Below are 23,968 nucleotides of genomic sequence, written 5' to 3'. Positions count from 1 at the left end.
CATTAGCCAAATTTTCCACTGACCCATTGAAAGTCAATGGGTCCGCAGAAAATCACGGAAAACGGAACAACGGACACAACAACGGTCGTGTGCATGAGGCCTTACATTGTTTCGAACCATGAATGTGATAAGCCTTCTTTTCCTTGGTGCTTTTGAGCATCTTTTGGAATTAGTATCTGCTTCCACTGAAATGCTACACCATACAGTCACACATCTAACATTTTTAGAGGATCCAAGATTCTAAAGTTTATGATTAGTGTTGAGCAAATTTCTGTTTTCAAGTTTGGGATACAAGGTTCGGGTTATCTTATAAATTATGGTCTGTGGTAGCGAAATCCATAACGGAATTCTTAGATAACCCGAACCCTGTACGCTGAACTTCAAAACAGAAGTTTGATATGCCGAAAATGTCTATGTTATGTTTGTGTTTGCAGTTTCACAGCCTGAACCGTGATGAAGATCACACAATGTACCAGGTATTGCCGTTATGGTCAATTTACACGAGCGTATCTGTTTTGCAAATCGCGGATCCGGCCACGGACACCGGCTGCATGCATGCCCCATAGTAGCATGGACCTTTTGACTTCAATGGAACCGTGATGCGCAAGATGCAGCAAAGAAAAAGACATGTCTTACTTTTGGGGCGTGGCCACACGGACCTAGACGCACACAGAAACTTGAAGTCAATGGGTCCGCACGCGGAGTGCACACGGCTGGTGTCCGTGTTTTGTGGATCTACGGTTTGCAGTCCGCGAAATGGACAAAGTCATGTGAATGAACCCTTACAGCAGTTTGACATCTGGGTAGATTTACAAGAGGCTTGATATGTGATCCCAGGACACATATGGGATATTCAAGAGCTATCCCAAGAGCCATTATGTGGCAGTTACCGTTTCAGTCTCCTTGGCAGGCAGTATGGTATAGACCATGAGCTGAACTGATTCAAATATAGATTGGTGGGATAAGTATGATATATTTTAATTCATTGATTGCTCACTGCGAGCTTAGGGCTCCTAAACCCCCCAAAAAAGCAGGTTTAAAGCAATACAGATATACTGAATTTTAGCCGCAAAATTAGATATCAACCTACTGAGCTGGCAGAGCAGACTACATGTTTCTATTCCCCTCCCTTTTTGAAAAGAAAATAATAATTTCAGACACCAATATTTTTTGTGAAAAAAGACAGTTTTCTGAGTTTTGGTGTACATTGTGCCATTGTTGCTACATATCCAAGAAATGTTAAGAATTTGTTTAATGCTAGCATTAAAAATACTATTAAAAAAAAAAACTACTATTATTAAAGGGGCTGTTTGGCCGTTAAATTTATTTATTTTAAAAATGGTCTAAAGGGCATTACAAAAAAATACTTCAGCCAGTTACTAGACCACACCGCAACCAGCAGGATAGACCATCACTAGCTGATTTGACGAGGGTCCAATACCCCAAAGCCCTGATGATCAGCTGTTCGGGTGTTGCTCCTAGAGTTGAGCGAACACCTGGATGTTCGGGTTCGAGAAGTTCGGCCGAACATCCCGGAAATGTTCGGGTTCGGGATCCGAACCCGATCCGAACTTCGTCCCGAACCCGAACCCCATTGAAGTCAATGGGGACCCGAACTTTTCGGCACTAAAAAGGCTGTAAAACAGCCCAGGAAAGAGCTAGAGGGCTGCAAAAGGCAGCAACATGTAGGTAAATCCCCTGCAAACAAATGTGGATAGGGAAATGAATTAAAATAAAAATTAAATAAATAAAAATTAACCAAAATCAATTGGAGAGAGGTTCCATAGCAGAGAATCTGGCTTCCCGTCACCCACCACTGGAACAGTCCATTCTCAGATATTTAGGCCCCGGCACCCAGGCAGAGGAGAGAGGTCCCGTAACAGAGAATCTGTCTTCATGTCAGCAGAGAATTAGTCTGCATGTCATAGCAGAGAATGAGGCTTCACGTCAGCCACCACTGCAACAGTCCATTGGCATATATTTAGGCCCAGCACCCAGGCAGAGGAGGGAGGTCCCGTAACAGAGAATCTGTCTTCATGTCAGCAGAGAATTAGTCTGCATGTCATAGCAGAGAATGAGGCTTCACGTCAGCCACCACTGCAACAGTCCATTGGCATATATTTAGGCCCAGCACACACACAGGCAGAGGAGAGAGGTCCCGTAACAGAGAATCTGGCTTCATGTCAGCAGAGAATCAGTCTGCATGTCATAGCAGAGAATGAGGCTTCACGTCAGCCACCACTGCAACAGTCCATTGGCATATATTTAGGCCCAGCACACAGGCAGAGGAGGGAGGTCCCGTAACAGAGAATCTGTCTTCATGTCAGCAGAGAATTAGTCTGCATGTCATAGCAGAGAATGAGGCTTCACGTCAGCCACCACTGCAACAGTCCATTGGCATATATTTAGGCCCAGCACACACACAGGCAGAGGAGAGAGGTCCCGTAACAGAGAATCTGGCTTCATGTCAGCAGAGAATCAGTCTGCATGTCATAGCAGAGAATGAGGCTTCACGTCAGCCACCACTGCAACAGTCCATTGGCATATATTTAGGCCCAGCACACACACAGGCAGAGGAGAGAGGTCCCGTAACAGAGAATCTGGCTTCATGTCAGCAGAGAATCAGTCTGCATGTCATAGCAGAGAATGAGGCTTCACGTCAGCCACCACTGCAACAGTCCATTGGCATATATTTAGGCCCAGCACCCAGGCAGAGGAGGGAGGTCCCGTAACAGAGAATCTGTCTTCATGTCAGCAGAGAATTAGTCTGCATGTCATAGCAGAGAATGAGGCTTCACGTCAGCCACCACTGCAACAGTCCATTGGCATATATTTAGGCCCAGCACCCAGGCAGAGGAGGGAGGTCCCGTAACAGAGAATCTGTCTTCATGTCAGCAGAGAATTAGTCTGCATGTCATAGCAGAGAATGAGGCTTCACGTCAGCCACCACTGGAACAGTCCATTCTCAGATATTTAGGCCCCGGCACCCAGGCAGAGGAGAGAGGTCCCGTAACAGAGAATCTGTCTTCATGTCAGCAGAGAATTAGTCTGCATGTCATAGCAGAGAATGAGGCTTCACGTCAGCCACCACTGCAACAGTCCATTGGCATATATTTAGGCCCAGCACCCAGGCAGAGGAGAGAGGTCCCGTAACAGACAATCTGGCTTCATGTCAGCAGAGAATCAGTCTGCATGTCATAGCAGAGAATCAGGCTTCACGTCACCCACCACTGCAACAGTCCATTGTCATAAATTTAGGCCCAGCACTAGTGTTGAGCGGCATGTCCCATATTCGAATTCGCGAAATTTTGTGAATATTCGAAAGAATATTCGTAAAATATTCGCGATTATTCAAATTCGTTATTATTTCGCATATGCGATAATTCGAATTATCGCATAATACATATGCTATGCAAAATTCACATGTGCGCTAATGAAATCGCCTTACGAAGATTCGCAACTCAATTCAATCACTAATGTATGAATGCAATGCCCTTTGCCTCTGTTCTGGGACAAGTGTAGATATTCGCATGTGCGCTAATAAAATCGCCTTACGAAGATTCGCACCTCAATCACTTTCTAGGGAATGTGAGACTTTTGGGAATCAATCGAGATACAGTGGGGGGTGATGACAGTAGTTGACAGAGTACAGATCAATGTAATCTGTAAGGTGGAAAGTAAAATAAAAAATACGAATATTCGTAAATCGAATTTTACGAAGTTCTACGTATTCGCGAATATGGTGCTATACTATATGAATGCACAGGCCTTTGCCTCTCTGTTCTGGGGACAAGTGTAGATATTTGCATTTGCGTTAATAAAATCGCCTTACGAAGATTCGCAGCTCAATTCAATCACTAATGTATGAATGCAAAGCCCTTTGCCTCTGTTCTGGGACAAGTGTAGATATTCGCATGTGCGCTAATAAAATCGCCTTACGAAGATTCGCAACTCAATTCACTAATGTATGAATGCAAAGCCCTTTGCCTCTGTTCTGGGACGTGCCGATATTCGCATGTGCGCTAATAAAATCGCCTTACGAAGATTCGCGCCTCAATCACTTTCTAGGCAATGTGAGTAAGATCTGAGCTGTTGGACCTTTGGGAAACAATCAATTATATGTGTACTGTAATTTTGTGGGGGGGGGGGGGGGAAACAAAAAACGAATATTCGTTTTTACGAATATATAGCACTATATTCGAAATATTCGCGAAATCGCGAAGTTGCGATATTCGCGAAAAAAATTTGCTTTTCGAATATTCGCGCTCAACACTACCCAGCACCCAGGCAGAGGAGAGAGGTCCCGTAACAGAGAATCTGGCTTCATGTCAGCAGAGAATCAGTCTTCATATCATAGCAGAGAATCAGGCTTCACGTCACCCACCACTGCAACAGTCAATTGTCATAAATTTAGGCCCAGCACCCAGGCAGAGGAGAGAGCTCCCGTAACAGAGGATCTGGCTTCATGTCAGCAGAGAATCAGTCTGCATGTCATAGCAGAGAATGAGGCTTCACGTCACCCACCACTGCAACAGTCCATTGGCATATATTTAGGCCTAGCACACAGGCAGAGGAGAGGTTCATTCAACTTTGGGTAGCCTCGCAATATAATGGTAAAATGAAAATAAAAATAGGATTGAATGAGGAAGTGCCCTGGAGTCCAATAATATATGGTTATGGGGAGGTAGTTAATGTCTAATCTGGACAAGGGACGGACAGGTCCTGTGGGATCCATGCCTGGTTCATTTTTATGAACGTCAGCTTGTCCACATTGGCTGTAGACAGGCGGCTGCGTTTGTCTGTAATGACGCCCCCTGCCGTGCTGAATACACGTTCAGACAAAACGCTGGCTGCCGGGCAGGCCAGCACCTCCAAGGCATAAAAGGCTAGCTCTGGCCACGTGGACAATTTAGAGACCCAGAAGTTGAATGGGGCCGAACCATCAGTCAGTACGTGGAGGGGTGTGCACACGTACTGTTCCACCATGTTAGTGAAATGTTGCCTCCTGCTAACACGTTGCGTATCAGGTGGTGGTGCAGTTAGCTGTGGCGTGTTGACAAAAGTTTTCCACATCTCTGCCATGCTAACCCTGCCCTCAGAGGAGCTGGCCGTGACACAGCTGCCTTGGCGACCTCTTGCTCCTCCTCTGCCTTGGCCTTGGGCTTCCACTTGTTCCCCTGTGACATTTGGGAATGCTCTCAGTAGCGTGTCTACCAACGTGCGCTTGTACTCGCGCATCTTCCTATCACGCTCCAGTGCAGGAAGTAAGGTGGGCACATTGTCTTTGTAGCGTGGATCCAGCAGGGTGGCAACCCAGTAGTCCGCACAGGTTAAAATGTGGGCAACTCTGCTGTCGTTGCGCAGGCACTGCAGCATGTAGTCGCTCATGTGTGCCAGGCTGCCCAGGGATAAGGACAAGCTGTCCTCTGTGGGAGGCGTATCGTCATCGTCCTGCCTTTCCCCCCAGCCACGCACCAGTGATGGACCCGAGCTGCGTTGGGTGCCACCCCGCTGTGACCATGCTTCATCCTCATCCTCCTCCACCTCCTCCTCATCCTCGTCCTCCTCGTCCTCCAGTAGTGGGCCCTGGCTGGCCACATTTGTACCTGGCCTCTGCTGTTGCCAAAAACCTCCCTCTGAGTCACTTCGAAGAGACTGGCCTGAAAGTGCTAAAAATGACCCCTCTTCCTCCTCCTCCTCCTCCTCCTCCTGGGCCACCTCCTCTTCCATCATCGCCCTAAGTGTTTTCTCAAGGAGACATAGAAGTGGTATTGTAACGCTGATAACGGTGTCATCGCCACTGGCCATGTTGGTGGAGTACTCGAAACAGCGCAACAGGGCACACAGGTCTCGCATGGAGGCCCAGTCATTGGTGGTGAAGTGGTGCTGTTCTGTAGTGCGACTGACCCGTGCGTGCTGCAGCTGAAACTCCACTATGGCCTGCTGCTGCTCGCACAGTCTGTCCAGCATGTGCAAGGTGGAGTTCCACCTGGTGGGCACGTCGCATATGAGGCGGTGAGCGGGAAGGCCGAAGTTACGCTGTAGCGCAGACAGGCGAGCAGCAGCAGGATGTGAACGCCGGAAGCGCGAACAGACGGCCCGCACTTTATGCAGCAGCTCTGACATGTCGGGGTAGTTGTGAATGAACTTCTGCACCACCAAATTCAGCACATGCGCCAAGCAAGGGATGTGCGTCAAATTGGCTAGTCCCAGAGCTGCAACGAGATTTCGCCCATTATCACACACCACCAGGCCGGGCTTGAGGCTCACCGGCAGCAACCACTCGTCGGTCTGTTGTTCTATACCCCGCCACAACTCCTGTGCGGTGTGGGGCCTGTCCCCCAAACATATGAGTTTCAGAATGGCCTGCTGACGTTTACCCCGGGCTGTGCTGAAGTTGGTGGTGAAGGTGTGTGGCTGACTGGATGAGCAGGTGGAAGAAGAGGAGGAGGAAGCCGAGAAGGAGGAGGTGGCAACAGGAGGCAAAGAATGTTGCCCTGCGATCCTTGGCGGCGGAAGGACGTGCGCCAAACAGCTCTCCGCCTGGGGCCCAGCTGCCACTACATTTACCCAGTGTGCAGTTAGGGAGATATAGCGTCCCTGGCCGTGCTTACTGGTCCACGTATCTGTGGTTAGGTGGACCTTGCTACAGATGGCGTTGCGCAGTGCACACTTGATTTTATCGGATACTTGGTTGTGCAGGGAAGGCACGGCTCTCTTGGAGAAGTAGTGCCGGCTGGGAACAACATACTGTGGGACAGCAAGCGACATGAGCTGTTTGAAGCTGTCTGTGTCCACCAGCCTAAATGACAGCATTTCATAGGCCAGTAGTTTAGAAATGCTGGCATTCAGGGCCAGGGATCGAGGGTGGCTAGGTGGGAATTTACGCTTTCTATCAAATGTTTGTGAGATGGAGAGCTGAACGCTGGCGTGTGACATGGTTGAGACGCTTGGTGACGGAGGTGGTGGTGGTGGTGTTGGTGGTACATCCCCTGTTTGCTGGGCGGCAGGTGCCAACGTTCCTCCAGAGGCGGAGGAAGAGGCCGAGGCGGCAGCAGCAGAATAGGCCGAGGCGGCAGCAGCAGAAGAGGTAGCAGGGGGAGCCTGAGTGACTTCCTTGGTTTTAAGGTGTTTACTCCACTGCAGTTCATGCTTTGCATGCAGGTGCCTGGTCATGCAGGTTGTGCTCAGGTTCAGAACGTTAATGCCTCGCTTCAGGCTCTGATGGCACAGCGTGCAAACCACTCGGGTCTTGTCGTCAGCACATTGTTTGAAGAAGTGCCATGCCAGGGAACTCCTTGAAGCTGCCTTTGGGGTGCTCGGTCCCAGATGGCGGCGGTCAGTAGCAGGCGGAGTCTCTTGGCGGCGGGTGTTCTGCTTTTGCCCACTGCTCCCTCTTTTGCTACGCTGTTGGCTCGGTCTCACCACTGCCTCTTCCTCCGAACTGTGAAAGTCAGTGGCACGACCTTCATTCCATGTGGGGTCTAGGACCTCATCGTCCCCTGCATCGTCTTCCACCCAGTCTTGATCCCTGACCTCCTGTTCAGTCTGCACACTGCAGAAAGACGCAGCAGTTGGCACCTGTGTTTCGTCATCATCAGAGACATGCTGAGGTGGTATTCCCATGTCCTCATCATCAGGAAACATAAGTGGTTGTGCGTCAGTGCATTCTATGTCTTTCACCGCTGGGGAAGGGCTAGGTGGATGCCCTTGGGAAACCCTGCCAGCGGAGTCTTCAAACAGCATAAGAGACTGCTGCATAACTTGAGGCTGAGACAGTTTCCCTGGTATGCATGGGGGTGATGTGACAGACTGATGGGGTTGGTTTTCAGGCGCCATCTGTGCGCTTTCTGCAGAAGACTGGGTGGGAGATAATGTGAACGTGCTGGATCCACTGTCGGCCACCCAATTGACTAATGCCTGTACCTGCTCAGGCCTTACCATCCTTAGAACGGCATTGGGCCCCACCATATATCGCTGTAAATTCTGGCGGCTACTGGGACCTGAGGTAGTTGGTACACTAGGACGTGTGGATGTGGCAGAACGGCCACGTCCTCTCCCAGCACCAGAGGGTCCACTAACACCACCACGACCATGTCCACGTCCGCGTCCCTTACTAGATGTTTTTCTCATTGTTATGGTTCACCACAACAACAAATATATTATTTGGCCCAATGTATTGTATTCAAATTCAGCGGGATATAAATTTGAGGCCTAGTATTTAGGCGCTGGGTGACCGGTATGGATTTAGTGACAGAATTAGACTTGGAAATGCACAGAAGCGTGTGTGTGTGAAGTTATTCTGAATGACCCAATGTGCACCTTGAATATTATATACCCTTTTAGGGATAGATTTCAAATAGCTCTGATATAGCAGAAACCACTAAATTATGAAATTGCTAAATTGGGAATTGTACTTCAACCCAGAACAAAAAATGTGCTTTGACGGACACTAAATATCTTGCCCAGCAACAACAGTACACCGGTGGGTAACGAGAGATTTAGAGGGAATTAAATTTGAGGCCTAGTATTTAGGCGCTGGGTCACCGGTATGGATTTAGTGACAGAATTAGACTTGGAAATACACAGTAGCGGGTGTGTGTGAAGTTATTCTGAATGACCCTATGTGCACCTTCAATATTATATACCCTTTTTGGGATAGATTTCAAATAGCTCTGATATAGCAGGAACCACTAAATTATGAAATTGCTAAATTGGGAATTGTACTTCAACCCAGAACAAAAAATGTGCTTTGACGGGCACTAAATAACTTTCCCAGCTACAACAGGACAACGGTAACGAGAGATTTAGAGGGATTTAAATTTGAGGCCTAGTATTTAGGCGCTGGGTGACAGGTATGGGTTTAGTGACAGAATTAGACTTGGAAATACACAGTAGCGGGTGTGTGTGAAGTTATTCTGAATGACCCTATGTGCACCTTCAATATTATATACCCTTTTTGGGATAGATTTCAAATAGCTCTGATATAGCAGGAACCACTAAATTATGAAATTGCTAAATTGGGAATTGTACTTCAACCCAGAACAAAAAATGTGCTTTGACGGGCACTAAATAACTTTCCCAGCTACAACAGGACAACGGTAACGAGAGATTTAGAGGGATTTAAATTTGAGGCCTAGTATTTAGGCGCTGGGTGACAGGTATGGGTTTAGTGACAGAATTAGACTTGGAAATACACAGTAGCGGGTGTGTGTGAAGTTATTCTGAATGACCCTATGTGCACCTTCAATATTATATACCCTTTTTGGGATAGATTTCAAATAGCTCTGATATAGCAGAAACCACTAAATTATGAAATTGCTAAATTGGGAATTGTACTTCAACCCAGAACAAAAAATGTGCTTTGACGGACACTAAATATCTTGCCCAGCAACAACAGTACAGCGGTGGGTAACGAGAGATTTAGAGGGAATTAAATTTGAGGCCTAGTATTTAGGCGCTGGGTCACCGGTATGGATTTAGTGACAGAATTAGACTTGGAAATACACAGTAGCGGGTGTGTGTGAAGTTACTCTGAATGACCCTATGTGCACCTTCAATATTATATACCCTTTTTGGGATAGATTTCAAAGAGCTCTGATATAGCAGGAACCACTAAATTATGAAATTGCTAAATTGGGAATTGTATTTCAACCCAGAACAAGAAATGTGCTTGAACGGACACTAAATAACTCGCCCAGCTACAGCACTAGGGACAGATTTAGCTGGATATAAATTTGAGGCCTAGTATTTAGGCGCTGGGTGACAGGTATGGGTTTAGTGACAGAATTAGACTTGGAAATACACAGTAGCGGGTGTGTGTGAAGTTATTCTGAATGACCCTATGTGCACCTTCAATATTATATACCCTTTTAGGGATAGATTTCAAATAGCTCTGATATAGCAGAAACCACTAAATTATGAAATTGCTAAATTGGGAATTGTACTTCAACCCAGAACAAAAAATGTGCTTTGACGGACACTAAATATCTTGCCCAGCAACAACAGTACAGCGGTGGGTAACGAGAGATTTAGAGGGAATTAAATTTGAGGCCTAGTATTTAGGCGCTGGGTCACCGGTATGGATTTAGTGACAGAATTAGACTTGGAAATACACAGTAGCGGGTGTGTGTGAAGTTATTCTGAATGACCCTATGTGCACCTTCAATATTATATACCCTTTTTGGGATAGATTTCAAATAGCTCTGATATAGCAGGAACCACTAAATTATGAAATTGCTAAATTGGGAATTGTACTTCAACCCAGAACAAAAAATGTGCTTTGACGGGCACTAAATAACTTTCCCAGCTACAACAGGACAACGGTAACGAGAGATTTAGAGGGATTTAAATTTGAGGCCTAGTATTTAGGCGCTGGGTGACAGGTATGGGTTTAGTGACAGAATTAGACTTGGAAATACACAGTAGCGGGTGTGTGTGAAGTTATTCTGAATGACCCTATGTGCACCTTCAATATTATATACCCTTTTTGGGATAGATTTCAAATAGCTCTGATATAGCAGAAACCACTAAATTATGAAATTGCTAAATTGGGAATTGTACTTCAACCCAGAACAAAAAATGTGCTTTGACGGACACTAAATATCTTGCCCAGCAACAACAGTACACCGGTGGGTAACGAGAGATTTAGAGGGAATTAAATTTGAGGCCTAGTATTTAGGCGCTGGGTCACCGGTATGGATTTAGTGACAGAATTAGACTTGGAAATACACAGTAGCGGGTGTGTGTGAAGTTATTCTGAATGACCCTATGTGCACCTTCAATATTATATACCCTTTTTGGGATAGATTTCAAATAGCTCTGATATAGCAGGAACCACTAAATTATGAAATTGCTAAATTGGGAATTGTACTTCAACCCAGAACAAAAAATGTGCTTTGACGGGCACTAAATAACTTTCCCAGCTACAACAGGACAACGGTAACGAGAGATTTAGAGGGATTTAAATTTGAGGCCTAGTATTTAGGCGCTGGGTGACAGGTATGGGTTTAGTGACAGAATTAGACTTGGAAATACACAGTAGCGGGTGTGTGTGAAGTTATTCTGAATGACCCTATGTGCACCTTCAATATTATATACCCTTTTTGGGATAGATTTCAAATAGCTCTGATATAGCAGAAACCACTAAATTATGAAATTGCTAAATTGGGAATTGTACTTCAACCCAGAACAAAAAATGTGCTTTGACGGACACTAAATATCTTGCCCAGCAACAACAGTACAGCGGTGGGTAACGAGAGATTTAGAGGGAATTAAATTTGAGGCCTAGTATTTAGGCGCTGGGTCACCGGTATGGATTTAGTGACAGAATTAGACTTGGAAATACACAGTAGCGGGTGTGTGTGAAGTTATTCTGAATGACCCTATGTGCACCTTCAATATTATATACCCTTTTTGGGATAGATTTCAAATAGCTCTGATATAGCAGGAACCACTAAATTATGAAATTGCTAAATTGGGAATTGTACTTCAACCCAGAACAAAAAATGTGCTTTGACGGGCACTAAATAACTTTCCCAGCTACAACAGGACAACGGTAACGAGAGATTTAGAGGGATTTAAATTTGAGGCCTAGTATTTAGGCGCTGGGTGACAGGTATGGGTTTAGTGACAGAATTAGACTTGGAAATACACAGTAGCGGGTGTGTGTGAAGTTATTCTGAATGACCCTATGTGCACCTTCAATATTATATACCCTTTTTGGGATAGATTTCAAATAGCTCTGATATAGCAGAAACCACTAAATTATGAAATTGCTAAATTGGGAATTGTACTTCAACCCAGAACAAAAAATGTGCTTTGACGGACACTAAATATCTTGCCCAGCAACAACAGTACAGCGGTGGGTAACGAGAGATTTAGAGGGAATTAAATTTGAGGCCTAGTATTTAGGCGCTGGGTCACCGGTATGGATTTAGTGACAGAATTAGACTTGGAAATACACAGTAGCGGGTGTGTGTGAAGTTACTCTGAATGACCCTATGTGCACCTTCAATATTATATACCCTTTTTGGGATAGATTTCAAAGAGCTCTGATATAGCAGGAACCACTAAATTATGAAATTGCTAAATTGGGAATTGTATTTCAACCCAGAACAAGAAATGTGCTTGAACGGACACTAAATAACTCGCCCAGCTACAGCACTAGGGACAGATTTAGCTGGATATAAATTTGAGGCCTAGTATTTAGGCGCTGGGTGACCGGTATGGATTTAGTGACAGAATTAGACTGGGATATGGCCAAAAAATGAACAGACTATTGCTGGTTAAATGCACTTGGTGTGACAGCTTCACCCTGATGTAGGCTTTAGCCAAAAAACAACCACACCATTGAGGGTTAAATGCACTTGGTCGCAGCTTGTGCTGGCGCACCACAAGACACAAAATGGCCGCCGATCACCCCAGAAAAATGAGACTGACAAACGGTCTGTGCAGCCTAAAAACAGTGAGCAATTGAGGATCAGCAGCTCAATGATCCACAGCTGCAGATCGATCAGTTAATCAAGTCCTTTGGAGGAGTTAATCTGCCTAATCTCGCCCTACTGTCGCAGCCGCAACCTCTCCCTACGCTAATCAGAGCAGAGTGACGGGCGGCGCTATGTGACTCCAGCTTAAATAGAGGCTGGGTCACATGGTGCTCTGGCCAATCACAGCCATGCCAATAGTAGGCATGGCTGTGATGGCCTCTTGGGGCAAGTAGTATGACGCTTGTTGATTGGCTGCTTTGCAGCCTTTCAAAAAGCGCCAAGAAAGCGTCACAAAAGCGCGAAGAAAGCGACGAACACCGAACCCGAACCCGGACTTTTACGAAAATGTCCGGGTTCGGGTCCGTGTCACGGACACCCCAAAATTCGGTACGAACCCGAACTATACAGTTCGAGTTCGCTCATCCCTAGTTGCTCCACAGGACCTACACGGAACTACACTGTACCATCAACTGTGTAGTGGAGGGAGCTCATTACTACAGTGCTGCTCCCACTTAAGTCAATGTTGATGGTGCTGTGTAGTGCCTGTGACGACTTCTGGTGATGGAGCTACACCTGTACAGTTGATCGACGCGGATGAGGGGTGTCAGACCCCTACGGATCAGCTAATGATGGCCAATCCTGAAGATAGGCCACCACTTAGTAAAAGCTGGGCAATCCCTAATCAATACACCATCAGTGTGGCACTATCTCTTTTTATTTAAAATTTTTGTAGGCGCTTTGTGTTTATTCAAATTAATGGGAACTAATGGCTATTTTGCCGTAAGTTCTGATTTTTCTTTTGGTATATACTTTTTCCGTGTGACATGTGATGTAATGCGTTGTGTCAATGTAACTATGACTAAAATTTGGATGGATTTAAAAAATAATTAGAAAAACTGATACCTGTTTGAAACATCTTCCCAGCCCATTTTGATCTATGGCAAAAAAGTATCCTCAAAAAACATATTTCTGACTCTTGGTTTTTCTGTATCATGTCATCAGTTGAAGCAAAGGATATTTTTAATATGACTGTTGTGGCCTCATGATAAATTTATAATGCTGTTGGAGTGTTTGGTTTTTTGGTTTTGACAGCTCAGAATGGCTGCAACCAGTGATTGGCTGAGCAGGCACTTCCTGTGTATGGAGAGGGACCAGTAAACACAGACTTGAGGACGACCGGGGGAGCATTAGAATATGAATTTAGTTTTTTGTTGTTTTTTCATGCAACTCCAAGTCTTTTTCTTTTTTTAAAAGATCTGACAATTCCTTTAAGACTGGGGGTTCTCATGGTTTTTTTTTTTAGGTGGAAGGCCTCAGAATTTTCAGCTAGGAGTCTTTTATAAATCAAACTGCACTCATTTAACAAAAATAATCATTAAATCGTATTATAGCAGCTCTAAAGTGCATGCTTGCCATTAGAATGTATTAAAAGGGTTTTCCATTTGAAAAAGAAAAGTTAAGACTTTCTTCTCTCTGGTCATATAAGGAGCAGTGGTTATATATGAAATATACTCCACCCCTATTGTTTAGTAGGGCCTAAATTCTGAGATATAGCTTTATTCCGACACTTTAAAATGGACACTTTAGCCGACACTTTAAAATGGAAAACCCATTTAATCGCTGTCAATGCTACTGGGTAAATCGCATCACTCTGAAGTATCTCCATGCTTTCTGACTTTTACATGCACAATAGTATAACATGTTTGAAGTGCAAGAATTATAGGTCAAGTTTGATTTATTTGCAAGTCAATTTGCTGGTTATTGGATAAGTTCTGGAAAGCATGTTTTACTATCGGATGCCTACTACGATAGCACATGTAGGATCAGACATTATGCAAGGAGAAAGACTCTAATAACGGTGTTATGTTAAAGTGCCAATCCTCTTCAATGTTAATATTTTTAATTAGAACTGGAATAAATGGTTCGCCAAAAGTCATTTTACATCTTGTTTATAGGTGGCCTGGACTTGATAACTGTGTAGTCACATATTACTGTGCTTCTTTGTACAATCATAACTGTGAAGGAAGCTTCACTGATGTCTTTTTAGCCTAACCATTCCCATCTTCAGCTGCACAGGTAGATGCATTTCTCTCAGAAACAGGGGTCTCACTTCTGTGGAATCTGCCAGCACTGTACTGCTGTGACCTCCTTTACCTTACTTCCCACTATATTTGTTTTCAGCTCTGGAGCTCACAGAACAGGTAGGGAAGGGGAGATCACACCTACAGAAAGGCAGGACATTCCTGTGATTTTCAGAAGCTGTGTAGAAGCAGTTGTTTTATTAGGCTCAGAATTTTAGCTAGCTCAGACACGCCCTCACTTGCTCTCTGCTGTTTTTTGTATCTCTGTTACTAGAGACGGATATTACCTGACAACAGGCAATGGACTGCAAATTAGGTGGAAGTGAGAACCCTAGTGGCCATGACTGTACAGCTTTTTTTAGGTAGAAGCAAGTATATTTTTTTAAAATGGAGTGTGAGAATGCTAAGTATTCCTAAGTATTATTAAGTTGATCAAATACCCTAGCAGGACTAAAAAAATTATAATTTCAATAAAGTTTAATCAAATAAAAAACTTTCCAAAAATATATGAAAACAACATTTTTCAATGTAAAAATAGTTAAAAAAAAAATGATAAATGGCCACAATTATAAAAGTTCATTAAATCCATTTTTCCTCAACCTAATTTAGCAGGGTTTTGTTGGGAGAGACCGAAGTGTCTTTGAGTGAGTGGAACTAACACGACCGACCTTCTGCCATACTTATTACATGGTATACCTGGACCTATTTTATTTTAGAAAATTGACTTTTGGAGAACCAATAATCAGTTGAGGTTAGTAGTACTAGTCAGTTGTTGAATCATCTTTCCCTTGACAACTATTATACTACCTATCCATGCACAAGGGACTACAGTATCCATGCCTCTAATAAGCCGCCATCTCAGCAAGGGATTGAGCGCCTGTCAAATGTCAAGCAGCATCCAAAAATTTTTTTCAAAGACTACCGACCGGCCATCTCTCTCTCCTTACTCCTTCTCTTTTTCTCCATCCTGCGCAGTCTTTTCTCTTCTCTTCTTTTGGCCTCTTCTTCCTCTTGATGCTGTCGGCATTTGTGAAAATTCTCCACCACCACCCCCACAAACATATTCAGGACAAAGAATGCAACAATCAGCAGGAAGGATATGAAGTAAAGGAGCATCCAGGGGTTGTGGTTCATCACTGGCTGTAAAGAACAGATATGACGGATATTAAATAGGTCAAGTAATTTGATTGATACAGTGATGACCCAGGGTTTTCCTGCTTAGTGCCATCTATAGGTAGCTTGTATGTCCCTCTAAACAGGACTAATGATATTAACCAGACCAGAGACAACAGCAGAAAGGAGTGTTTTGGAGTTTTTGCTCCTTATCAGTACAGTATAGGGCTCAGGTTGGCTAGGAAAGATGCTTTTGAGCCAGCCCTTTGGAAGGTAGTGGGGTTCCTTGCAGAGCTCTGGCTGGTGTATGGAGTCTTACAGGCAATACTCTCTGGGCAAAAAGTATGCAAATTAGCTCTGCTTCAGATGGAAGAAAATGTGTCCTTGTAGAGGTTATCCAAAACTAAATTTTTTTAACAGACCTCTTCAGAGTGGCTGGGCTGGTGGTGAAGTTCATACTTACCTGGTCTCTGCAGCTGGATTCTAGCTTGATCACTCTACAACTGCCTCCTCAGGTCCCGAGTGTCCAGGAATCAAAATCCTGTTGACCTCACCCATGCGGTACGTCACTGGGTTACATGCCGAATGGGTGACAGGTCAACGCTGCAGCCTGTAATTGGCTGCAGAGGTCATGTGACACCCAATCAACAGGATGTTGATGCCCAGACACCTGGGCCATGGAGTGATGCAGCCAGAATCCAGTGGGAGGACCAGGTAAGTATGAAACTCACCGCAGGTCCAGCCACTCTGAAGAGGTCTGTTAAAGAAGTTTAGTCTTGGATATCTGTACTCATGAAGGGCGGAAAAAAAACAGTGCTGTCTACAGAAAGGCCTTTGGTTTTGATGAAATCCTAACTAGATGATTGAAAGTACTTTAATGGTTTGGTCATAGGCGGCACTAGAGAGATAGTTTTCTTCCTCCTGGAGGAGAGCTAATTTGCATACTTTCACAGGGAGCACTGCTTGTAGGACTCCGTACCCCCACTGATCTCAGCATTCAGAACCAGTACATTCCCATGAACACAACTGTATTTTTTGTCTTGCATTCAGATAGTCATGTACTGTATAAGCATATTTTGGTTCTGTACATGGAAAACAAAATGCTAAGCACTTACAATGTATATACAGTAATCTCCCGTCACATTTTACGTTTAACATTGAGCGCACACATCTATGCAATTGTAATATATTTCATTAGTCCTGCGGCAGTTTCTATAAATCATATTTAGAGGGATGCAATTTCTGCACTCACTACCATCGTTTTAATAATACTCAGAGAAGTAAGATTGCTTTATGACTGTAATTAGATGCATTGTGGTGGTTACTGCAGATATCATAGCGAGTCCCATAAATTCAGCAATTATAATTTCACACCCAGAGACAGAAATAGTTGTGTCCAAGGTTATGTCTCGAGCTGCTGAGATGATGACGGGAAATTTAACACATCCTGGGTTCCCCTACATAGTAAAGCTGATCATTGGGACTCCGTAGAAGGAGGCCCCCGGATCTGTTTATGGCATATCATCGAGGGGTGGCTGCTCATGTGCAGCTTGCTCTCCATTCACTGCTATGCTAGGGACTGAGCCTGCTTGCTTGGCTATTTTTGGAAGTCCCATGGCAGTGAATGGAGAGGGAGCCATGCTTGCGGAGTGTTCTCTCTTTTCACTTCAGGTCTACATTCTTGAGATCGGAGTGGATCTTCATAGAACTCTAGCCTAGCGGACATTTATGGCATAAATGTCCCAGATGGGAATACCGCTTTCGAGGAAAAGGAGTAGAAGTAATATTTTAAACAACAGAAAATGTATTTTTCTCAAGATTTAGAGAAAATGTTATCCAAGCACATATAGAACATTACCATACAGTAACAGACACTTTGTATTTGGTATTATAGTACCTGCTGGTCTACCCCAACTGCATCCAGGCCATCATACATGATGTCAACCCATCCATCTTTGGACGCCAGGACGAACAAAGACATTAATGCCTATTAAGACACAAATAATAAGCACTTTACCAATCATTTTCTGATTATAGGGTAATTTTTTCAAGCACAGTGCTTCAAGGGGTTGTTTCAGATTGACAACTTATCAAATATTCACAAGATAGTTGGTAGGTTGGTTGGACACCCTCCAATGACGAAGATGGATTTCCTATGTCCCTTGTTTGACTGAATCAATGCTGCTCCATTTAAATTCTATTAGACTGCTGAAGAGAGCTGAGTGCTGTACCCTAACAGTCTTATAGAATTTGAATAGAACATCATTGAGCATGCACAATGGTCCCTTATTTTCGTAATTGGTGGTGGGTCCAGTGCTCAGACCCCCCACCATTCAGACACTTATCACCTAACCTGTGGTTAGGTGTTAAGTTGTCATTCTGGGGCAACTACTTTAAAGGGATTTTCAAGTGGAAAAATATTGGTGACAGTGTCGGTTAAAAAAATAAAGGAGCCTTCGATACTCACCAATCCTGTCTCAAAATGCCTGGTCAGCTAATCACTAATCAGTGATTGGCTGAGGGGCACATTTTCTGTATGTTGAGACCAGACTAGGAAGCAGAGACCAGCGAGGACCTGGGTAGCGTCAGAATTGTGGTTGTGCTGGATCGGTGAGGTCAGTATCAGTTTTTTTTACTTGTTTTATACTATTCTGAATCTGCCACCACCATTTCTAATGCTTCAATATACAATTTGTGTTGACATATATCAATAAATACATGGCGGATAAAATTATTTACACATGGTGGATAAAATGATTGCACACATGACACAAATATATTCATTTACAAAGCTGAATGTAAAAGTTACTAGATATACTACTGAATAATGAACTATATGTCCTTATAACTATAGACTTGCCAGACTTGGTGTCACTATATACATCCGATGATACGGGAGGCATGTTTGCCAAGGTAGCTTCTTAAAAAATCCATAGATGTGATTTCATGAATTGCTCCACACCTATACTGAAATTAGCTGCTTTTTAAACTACCCTTTTAGGCCTAATTGACTGTGTAACATAGTAATATAGTTTGTAAGGCTGAAAAAAGACATTCGGCCAACGTTCTTTGTACAATCATAACTGTGAAGGAACAGTTATGTTTGGGTTTCCCTAAAGTCATTTTCAGCCATATTATTCCCTTTTTCAGCTGCACAGCTAGATGCATTTCACTCATAAGCAGTGGGTGTCTACCTTCTCTTGAATCTGCCAGTACTGTATGCAGTGACCTCACTTCCCTTACTTACCTCTATGTTTGTTTTCTTCAAGGGAGATGATAAAGAGGTATACATCACACTTACAGCCACACAGGAGGTTCTCAGCTTTTAAGATGAAATGTATAGGCAGTTGTTTCAGCTAGTTCTGACACGTCCCCATTTCCTGTGAGCTATCTTCTGTGCCTCTTTTAGTAGGGATGGCTCTTGCCTGACAACAGGCAGTGGACTTAAATTAGGTGGAAGTGAGACCCTTAGTGGCCATTTTCAAGGCATATTTTTTAAATTAAGTGATTAGGAAATTTACTAGTTACACTATTCTCTGTTACATTAAATAAAAATTTTTGTGAAAGTAAAGTTACTCTTTAAGTGTTCACTCATCTCTAGTTTCAATTAAGCTTCAGCATGCATGCCAGATCGTTGCTTCTTTTAAATGGGGAGCAGTAGGTGGGTGGCTACCGAAGATCAGACATTTATTGCCTGTTCTGTAGATAGTTTATAAGTTCTAACTATTGGAAAACCAACCTTTGCAGGTGGACACCCTTGGGGGTATTTTTTCTATGATTGAATTTGCTTATCTTGGGCTAAAAAATAATTTTTCCGATTGGTCTTTAAAAAAAAAAATTCAACAGTTTGCCCTCTACAGCTTTTGCAAACTGTTCTTTCTGCTTTTCAATTAAATCCATCAGACCACTGCTCTGACGGCCCCATCTGTTCTACTTACCTTTACTCTAACAGCTCATAAACACTCCTTTAAACTACACTGTTATAACCTAACCAATTCACTAATAAAATCACCAGTGAAATCACAAAAGATAGTGCAGTAGTGCAGGAGCCACCCGCTGCTCAATAAAAAAAAATGCCAAGGTCAGAGTGTGTATAGTGTCTGCGCTATCAATGTCCAGAATCCAACAGCCCTGGTGACCTCAGTTGCGATTCTGAATAATGCTTGACGCGTGCCCGGACGAAAGCAAGCTTCTCCTCCTCAAAGCTCATGCTCCATACAGAGCGCACAGTGAGGTTACCTGAGCTACAGAAGCTCCTAAGGATCAAACTTAACGCATTTTGGAAAATGGTCATGTTTTTCTTCCTAAGGAAGGAAGACCCTTGTTCTTCCCTAATTATATAAGCACCTCCAGAATTAAATGTGGGCCAGAACTGTACAAACCGGATTCCAAAAAAGTTGGGACACTAAACAAATTGTGAATAAAAACTGAATGCAATGATGCGGAGATGGCAAATGTCAATATTTTATTTGTAATAGAACGTAGATGACAGATCAAACGTTTAATCCGAGTAAATGTATCCTTTTAAAGGAAAAATACGTTGATTCAAATTTTCACGGTGTCAACAAATCCCCAAAAAGTTGGGACAGGTAGCAATAAGAGGCTGGAAAAAGTAAATTTGAGCATAACGAAGAGCTGGAAGACCAATTAACACTAATTAGGTCAATTGGCAACATGATTGGGTATAAAAAGAGCTTCTCAGAGTGGCAGTGTCTCTCAGAAGCCAAGATGGGTAGAGGATCACCAATTCCCACAATGTTGCGCAGAAAGATAGTGGAGCAATATCAGAAAGGTGTTACCCAGCGAAAAATTGCAAAGACTTTGCATCTATCATCATCAACTGTGCATAACAACATCCGAAGATTCAGAGAATCTGGAACAATCTCTGTGCGTAAGGGTCAAGGCCGTAAAACCATACTGGATGCCCGTGATCTCCGGGCCCTTAAACGACACTGCACCACAAACAGGAATGCTACTGTAAAGGAAATCACAGAATGGGCTCAGGAATACTTCCAGAAACCATTGTCAGTGAACACAATCCACCGTGCCATCCGTCGTTGCCAGCTGAAACTCTACAGTGCAAAGAAGAAGCCATTTCTAAGAAAGATCCACAAGCTCAGGCGTTTTCACTGGGCCAGGGATCATTTAAAATGGAGTGTGGCAAAATGGAAGACTGTTCTGTGGTCAGACGAGTCACGATTCGAAGTTCTTTTTGGAAATCTGGGACGTCATGTCATCCGGACCAAAGAGGACAAGGACAACCCAAGTTGTTATCAACGCTCAGTTCAGAAGCCTGCATCTCTGATGGTATGGGGTTGCATCAGTGCGTGTGGCATGGGCAGCTTGCATGTCTGGAAAGGCACCATCAATGCAGAAAAATATATTCAGGTTCTAGAACAACATCTGCTCCCATCCAGACGTCATCTCTTTCAGGGAAGACCCTGCATTTTTCAACAAGATAATGCCAGACCACATTCTGCATCAATCACAACATCATGGCTGCGTAGGAGAAGGATCCGGGTACTGAAATGGCCAGTCTGCAGTCCAGATCTTTCACCTATAGAGAACATTTGACTCATCATAAAGAGGAAGGTGCAACAAAGAAGGCCCAAGACGATTGAACAGTTAGAGGCCTGTTTTAGACAAGAATGGGAGAGCATTCCTATTTCTAAACTTGAGAAACTGGTCTCCTCGGTCCCCAGACGTCTGAGTGTTGTAAGAAGAAGGGGAGATGCCACATAGTGGTGAAAATGGCCTTGTCCCAACTTTTTGGGGATTTGTTGACACCATGAAATTCTGATTCAACATATTTTTCCCTTAAAATGGTACATTTTCTCAGTTTAAACTTTTGTTCCGTGATTTATGTTCTATTCTGAATAAAATATTAGAAGTTGGCACCTCCACATTATTGCATTCAGTTTTTATTCACGATTTGTATAGTGTCCCAACTTTTTTGGAATCCGGTTTGTACATATACCTGAAGACAGCAGTATAGGGAACAGCAGTTGGGCATGCTAGTTGGATTCTGAACGTTGATAGCGCAGTCACTATATGCACTCTATCCTTGGTAAATTGTTATAAAACTGATACGACTTTAGGTAAATGAGTCCAGAGATTAAGCCTTTAGAACAGTTCTCTGATGGACGCCAGTAAGAACCATCTGCAGAGGCAGTGAAACCTGAAGACTGTAGAAGACAAACATTTGAAAACTATTAATAAAGACCAATGGGAAATAATAGTTTTTAGCCCAAGACACATAGAATGCAATAGTGAAAATGCCCTCAAAGAAGTTCATAGCCTTGAAGTATATTGTGTTTTTGTCACAACAACATTCTGGGAGCGCCACTATCTTGCTGTTCCAGGAAGGCGTTGACGTCGCTCTACTCTCCCTGTGTGAATTGGGACTAGTGTTCTGTGAACTTTCCTTCAGCACTGCGGGAGTTAATCCCTTCCTCCTGTCTGTGTCCAGGTGCTGGTTAAGTTGCTGATCAGTCTCCCTATTTAGCTGGGCTGTGGATCCACCTCTTCACATGAGCTTTGAGTTTGTCTAGTTTCTAGTAGCCAGCGAAGGTGGTCTGTTGTCGGTACTGAACCTTGCCTATCTACCGATTCTGCTATTTGCCGCCTCCGACTTGGATTACGCACGTACTCTGCCGGCCCCGGCCTTGGAATTGTTATTTGGAATATGCAAGTACTCAGCCTACCCTTATTCTTGACTGTGTTCAGATTACACTTTTTTCCTGAGTCCTTGGTACTTTGCAATGGTGACTCTGACCCCCGTGGGTCAACAGCCAACTACACCAGGACTACTCCAGCAGGTAGCAGGCTGGTTGGTTCCTGCAGCAAAGTCTAGATTCCAGGACAGAGGTTGAAAGGGTGAATACCAGGGAACAGTCAGGACAACGCCCTTAGGTTTAGCCCAAAGTTCACATGGTTAGTTGGCACAGTTACAGTTATGTTTTTACTGAAATCTACAGTTCTACAGTTTAAAAACCAATGTGACAAAAACACAAGAATAAGGTGCAGTTTATTATCCTTTATTTATAAAAGATATTTTGCCTTTTAAAATTTGAAAATAATAGCAACAGTAATGTGCGACATAAAAATTGCCTGATTTCTCAGCATTACAAAATGCATGCACATAGTTCTACGCACCTGACCAAGATTGTCAAAGTTGTATTTATGGCGGGCCCACTTGTATCTAGCATGAAGACAGTCCGATTTATTTGTGATATTTTTTGTGTCCTCTCCCAAGCAGTAAAAAAATTTTCCTTTGAAGAGCTGAAATGAACAACATGCATGTCCTGAATCACTATAATCCATATTTAGAACAAGCTACATCTATGTGAGCTATTATTTAGAAGGTACTCAAGCCACTGACATTCACCACTTTTAGATCAATGGGGGTCCGACTTCTGGGACTTCCCCCGTCCATTGCCACCAGTACAACTAATGGTGTGAGAGCAATTTCAGTTTTGCCCAAATTGTTGCATGGGGCTCAACTGTCGGTCCACCTGTTGGTCCATTATATTTACCAAAGTCCTGTGTGATGTATACCTGAACACCGAGGATTCCAAAGATGATGAAGAAGGCGCAGCAGATTACCACAATGTTTCCGATGGGTTTCAAGGACGACATTAAGGTTTCAACCACAAGTTTAAGGCCTTGAGCTCGACTTATGACCCTACATCAATGAGAACAAACAATATATGGAAATTTACTTTAAACCTTATGTTTCTGGTACACTAGTGTACTATGTGCCTCCGCACTGAACTCAAAATACTTCCAAAGTTCCCTTTCCATTTTCCTCTTATAGCATTGACACATATATAAAATACTCTGTACCAAAATATTTTAACAGAAATATCTAGTTGATCTGGGATCTGCCATATAATAGACCATTAGTCCGGATCAAGCTGCTGTGCAAGTGTCACGACCTTTGGTCATGGTCGTGACTTCTTGTGACCGCAGGCAGTTGCCTGCGGTCTAGGTGTGGTTGCCGCTGGCAACATTGGATATGTGGCAGCAGCGCTGCCTGAGCGGTGTTAGGCAGCTTGCTGCGGTAGGCATGCGGTTGCACCTGGCAACCTCTCCTTTAGGTGTGCCTTTTATTGGTGGGCACAGTGTGTTTGTTGTGTGTGGACACTGTTCCTTTTAGTTGCTGTCTTCCCTTCCCTTCTGTGGTGTTGGAAGGGTTAATTCCCTTCCCAGTGTGTCTGTGAGTCACTGGGTGTGTCTGACCGGTGGGTGGGGCCACTTGGCCTATAAAGCCTCAGTTCCTGGCAT

The 23,968-nt window shown here is 43.8% G+C and overlaps 1 protein-coding gene across 1 annotated transcript in view; it reads right to left on the bottom strand.

The window, feature by feature from the left end:
- CACNA1G (calcium voltage-gated channel subunit alpha1 G) overlaps nucleotides 1-23,968 on the bottom strand; it is a 294,602-nt gene that overhangs the window by 74,519 nt on the left and 196,115 nt on the right. The window contains 4 exon segments of the mRNA XM_044297004.1: nucleotides 15,496-15,709; nucleotides 17,580-17,669; nucleotides 22,838-22,963; nucleotides 23,240-23,366. Coding sequence (XP_044152939.1) covers nucleotides 15,496-15,709; nucleotides 17,580-17,669; nucleotides 22,838-22,963; nucleotides 23,240-23,366 — 557 coding nt within the window.

The sequence above is a fragment of the Bufo gargarizans genome, chromosome 6, assembly GCF_014858855.1.
Source record: "Bufo gargarizans isolate SCDJY-AF-19 chromosome 6, ASM1485885v1, whole genome shotgun sequence".
Taxonomy (NCBI): domain Eukaryota; kingdom Metazoa; phylum Chordata; class Amphibia; order Anura; family Bufonidae; genus Bufo; species Bufo gargarizans.
This window is presented reverse-complemented; position numbering and strand designations above follow the sequence as displayed.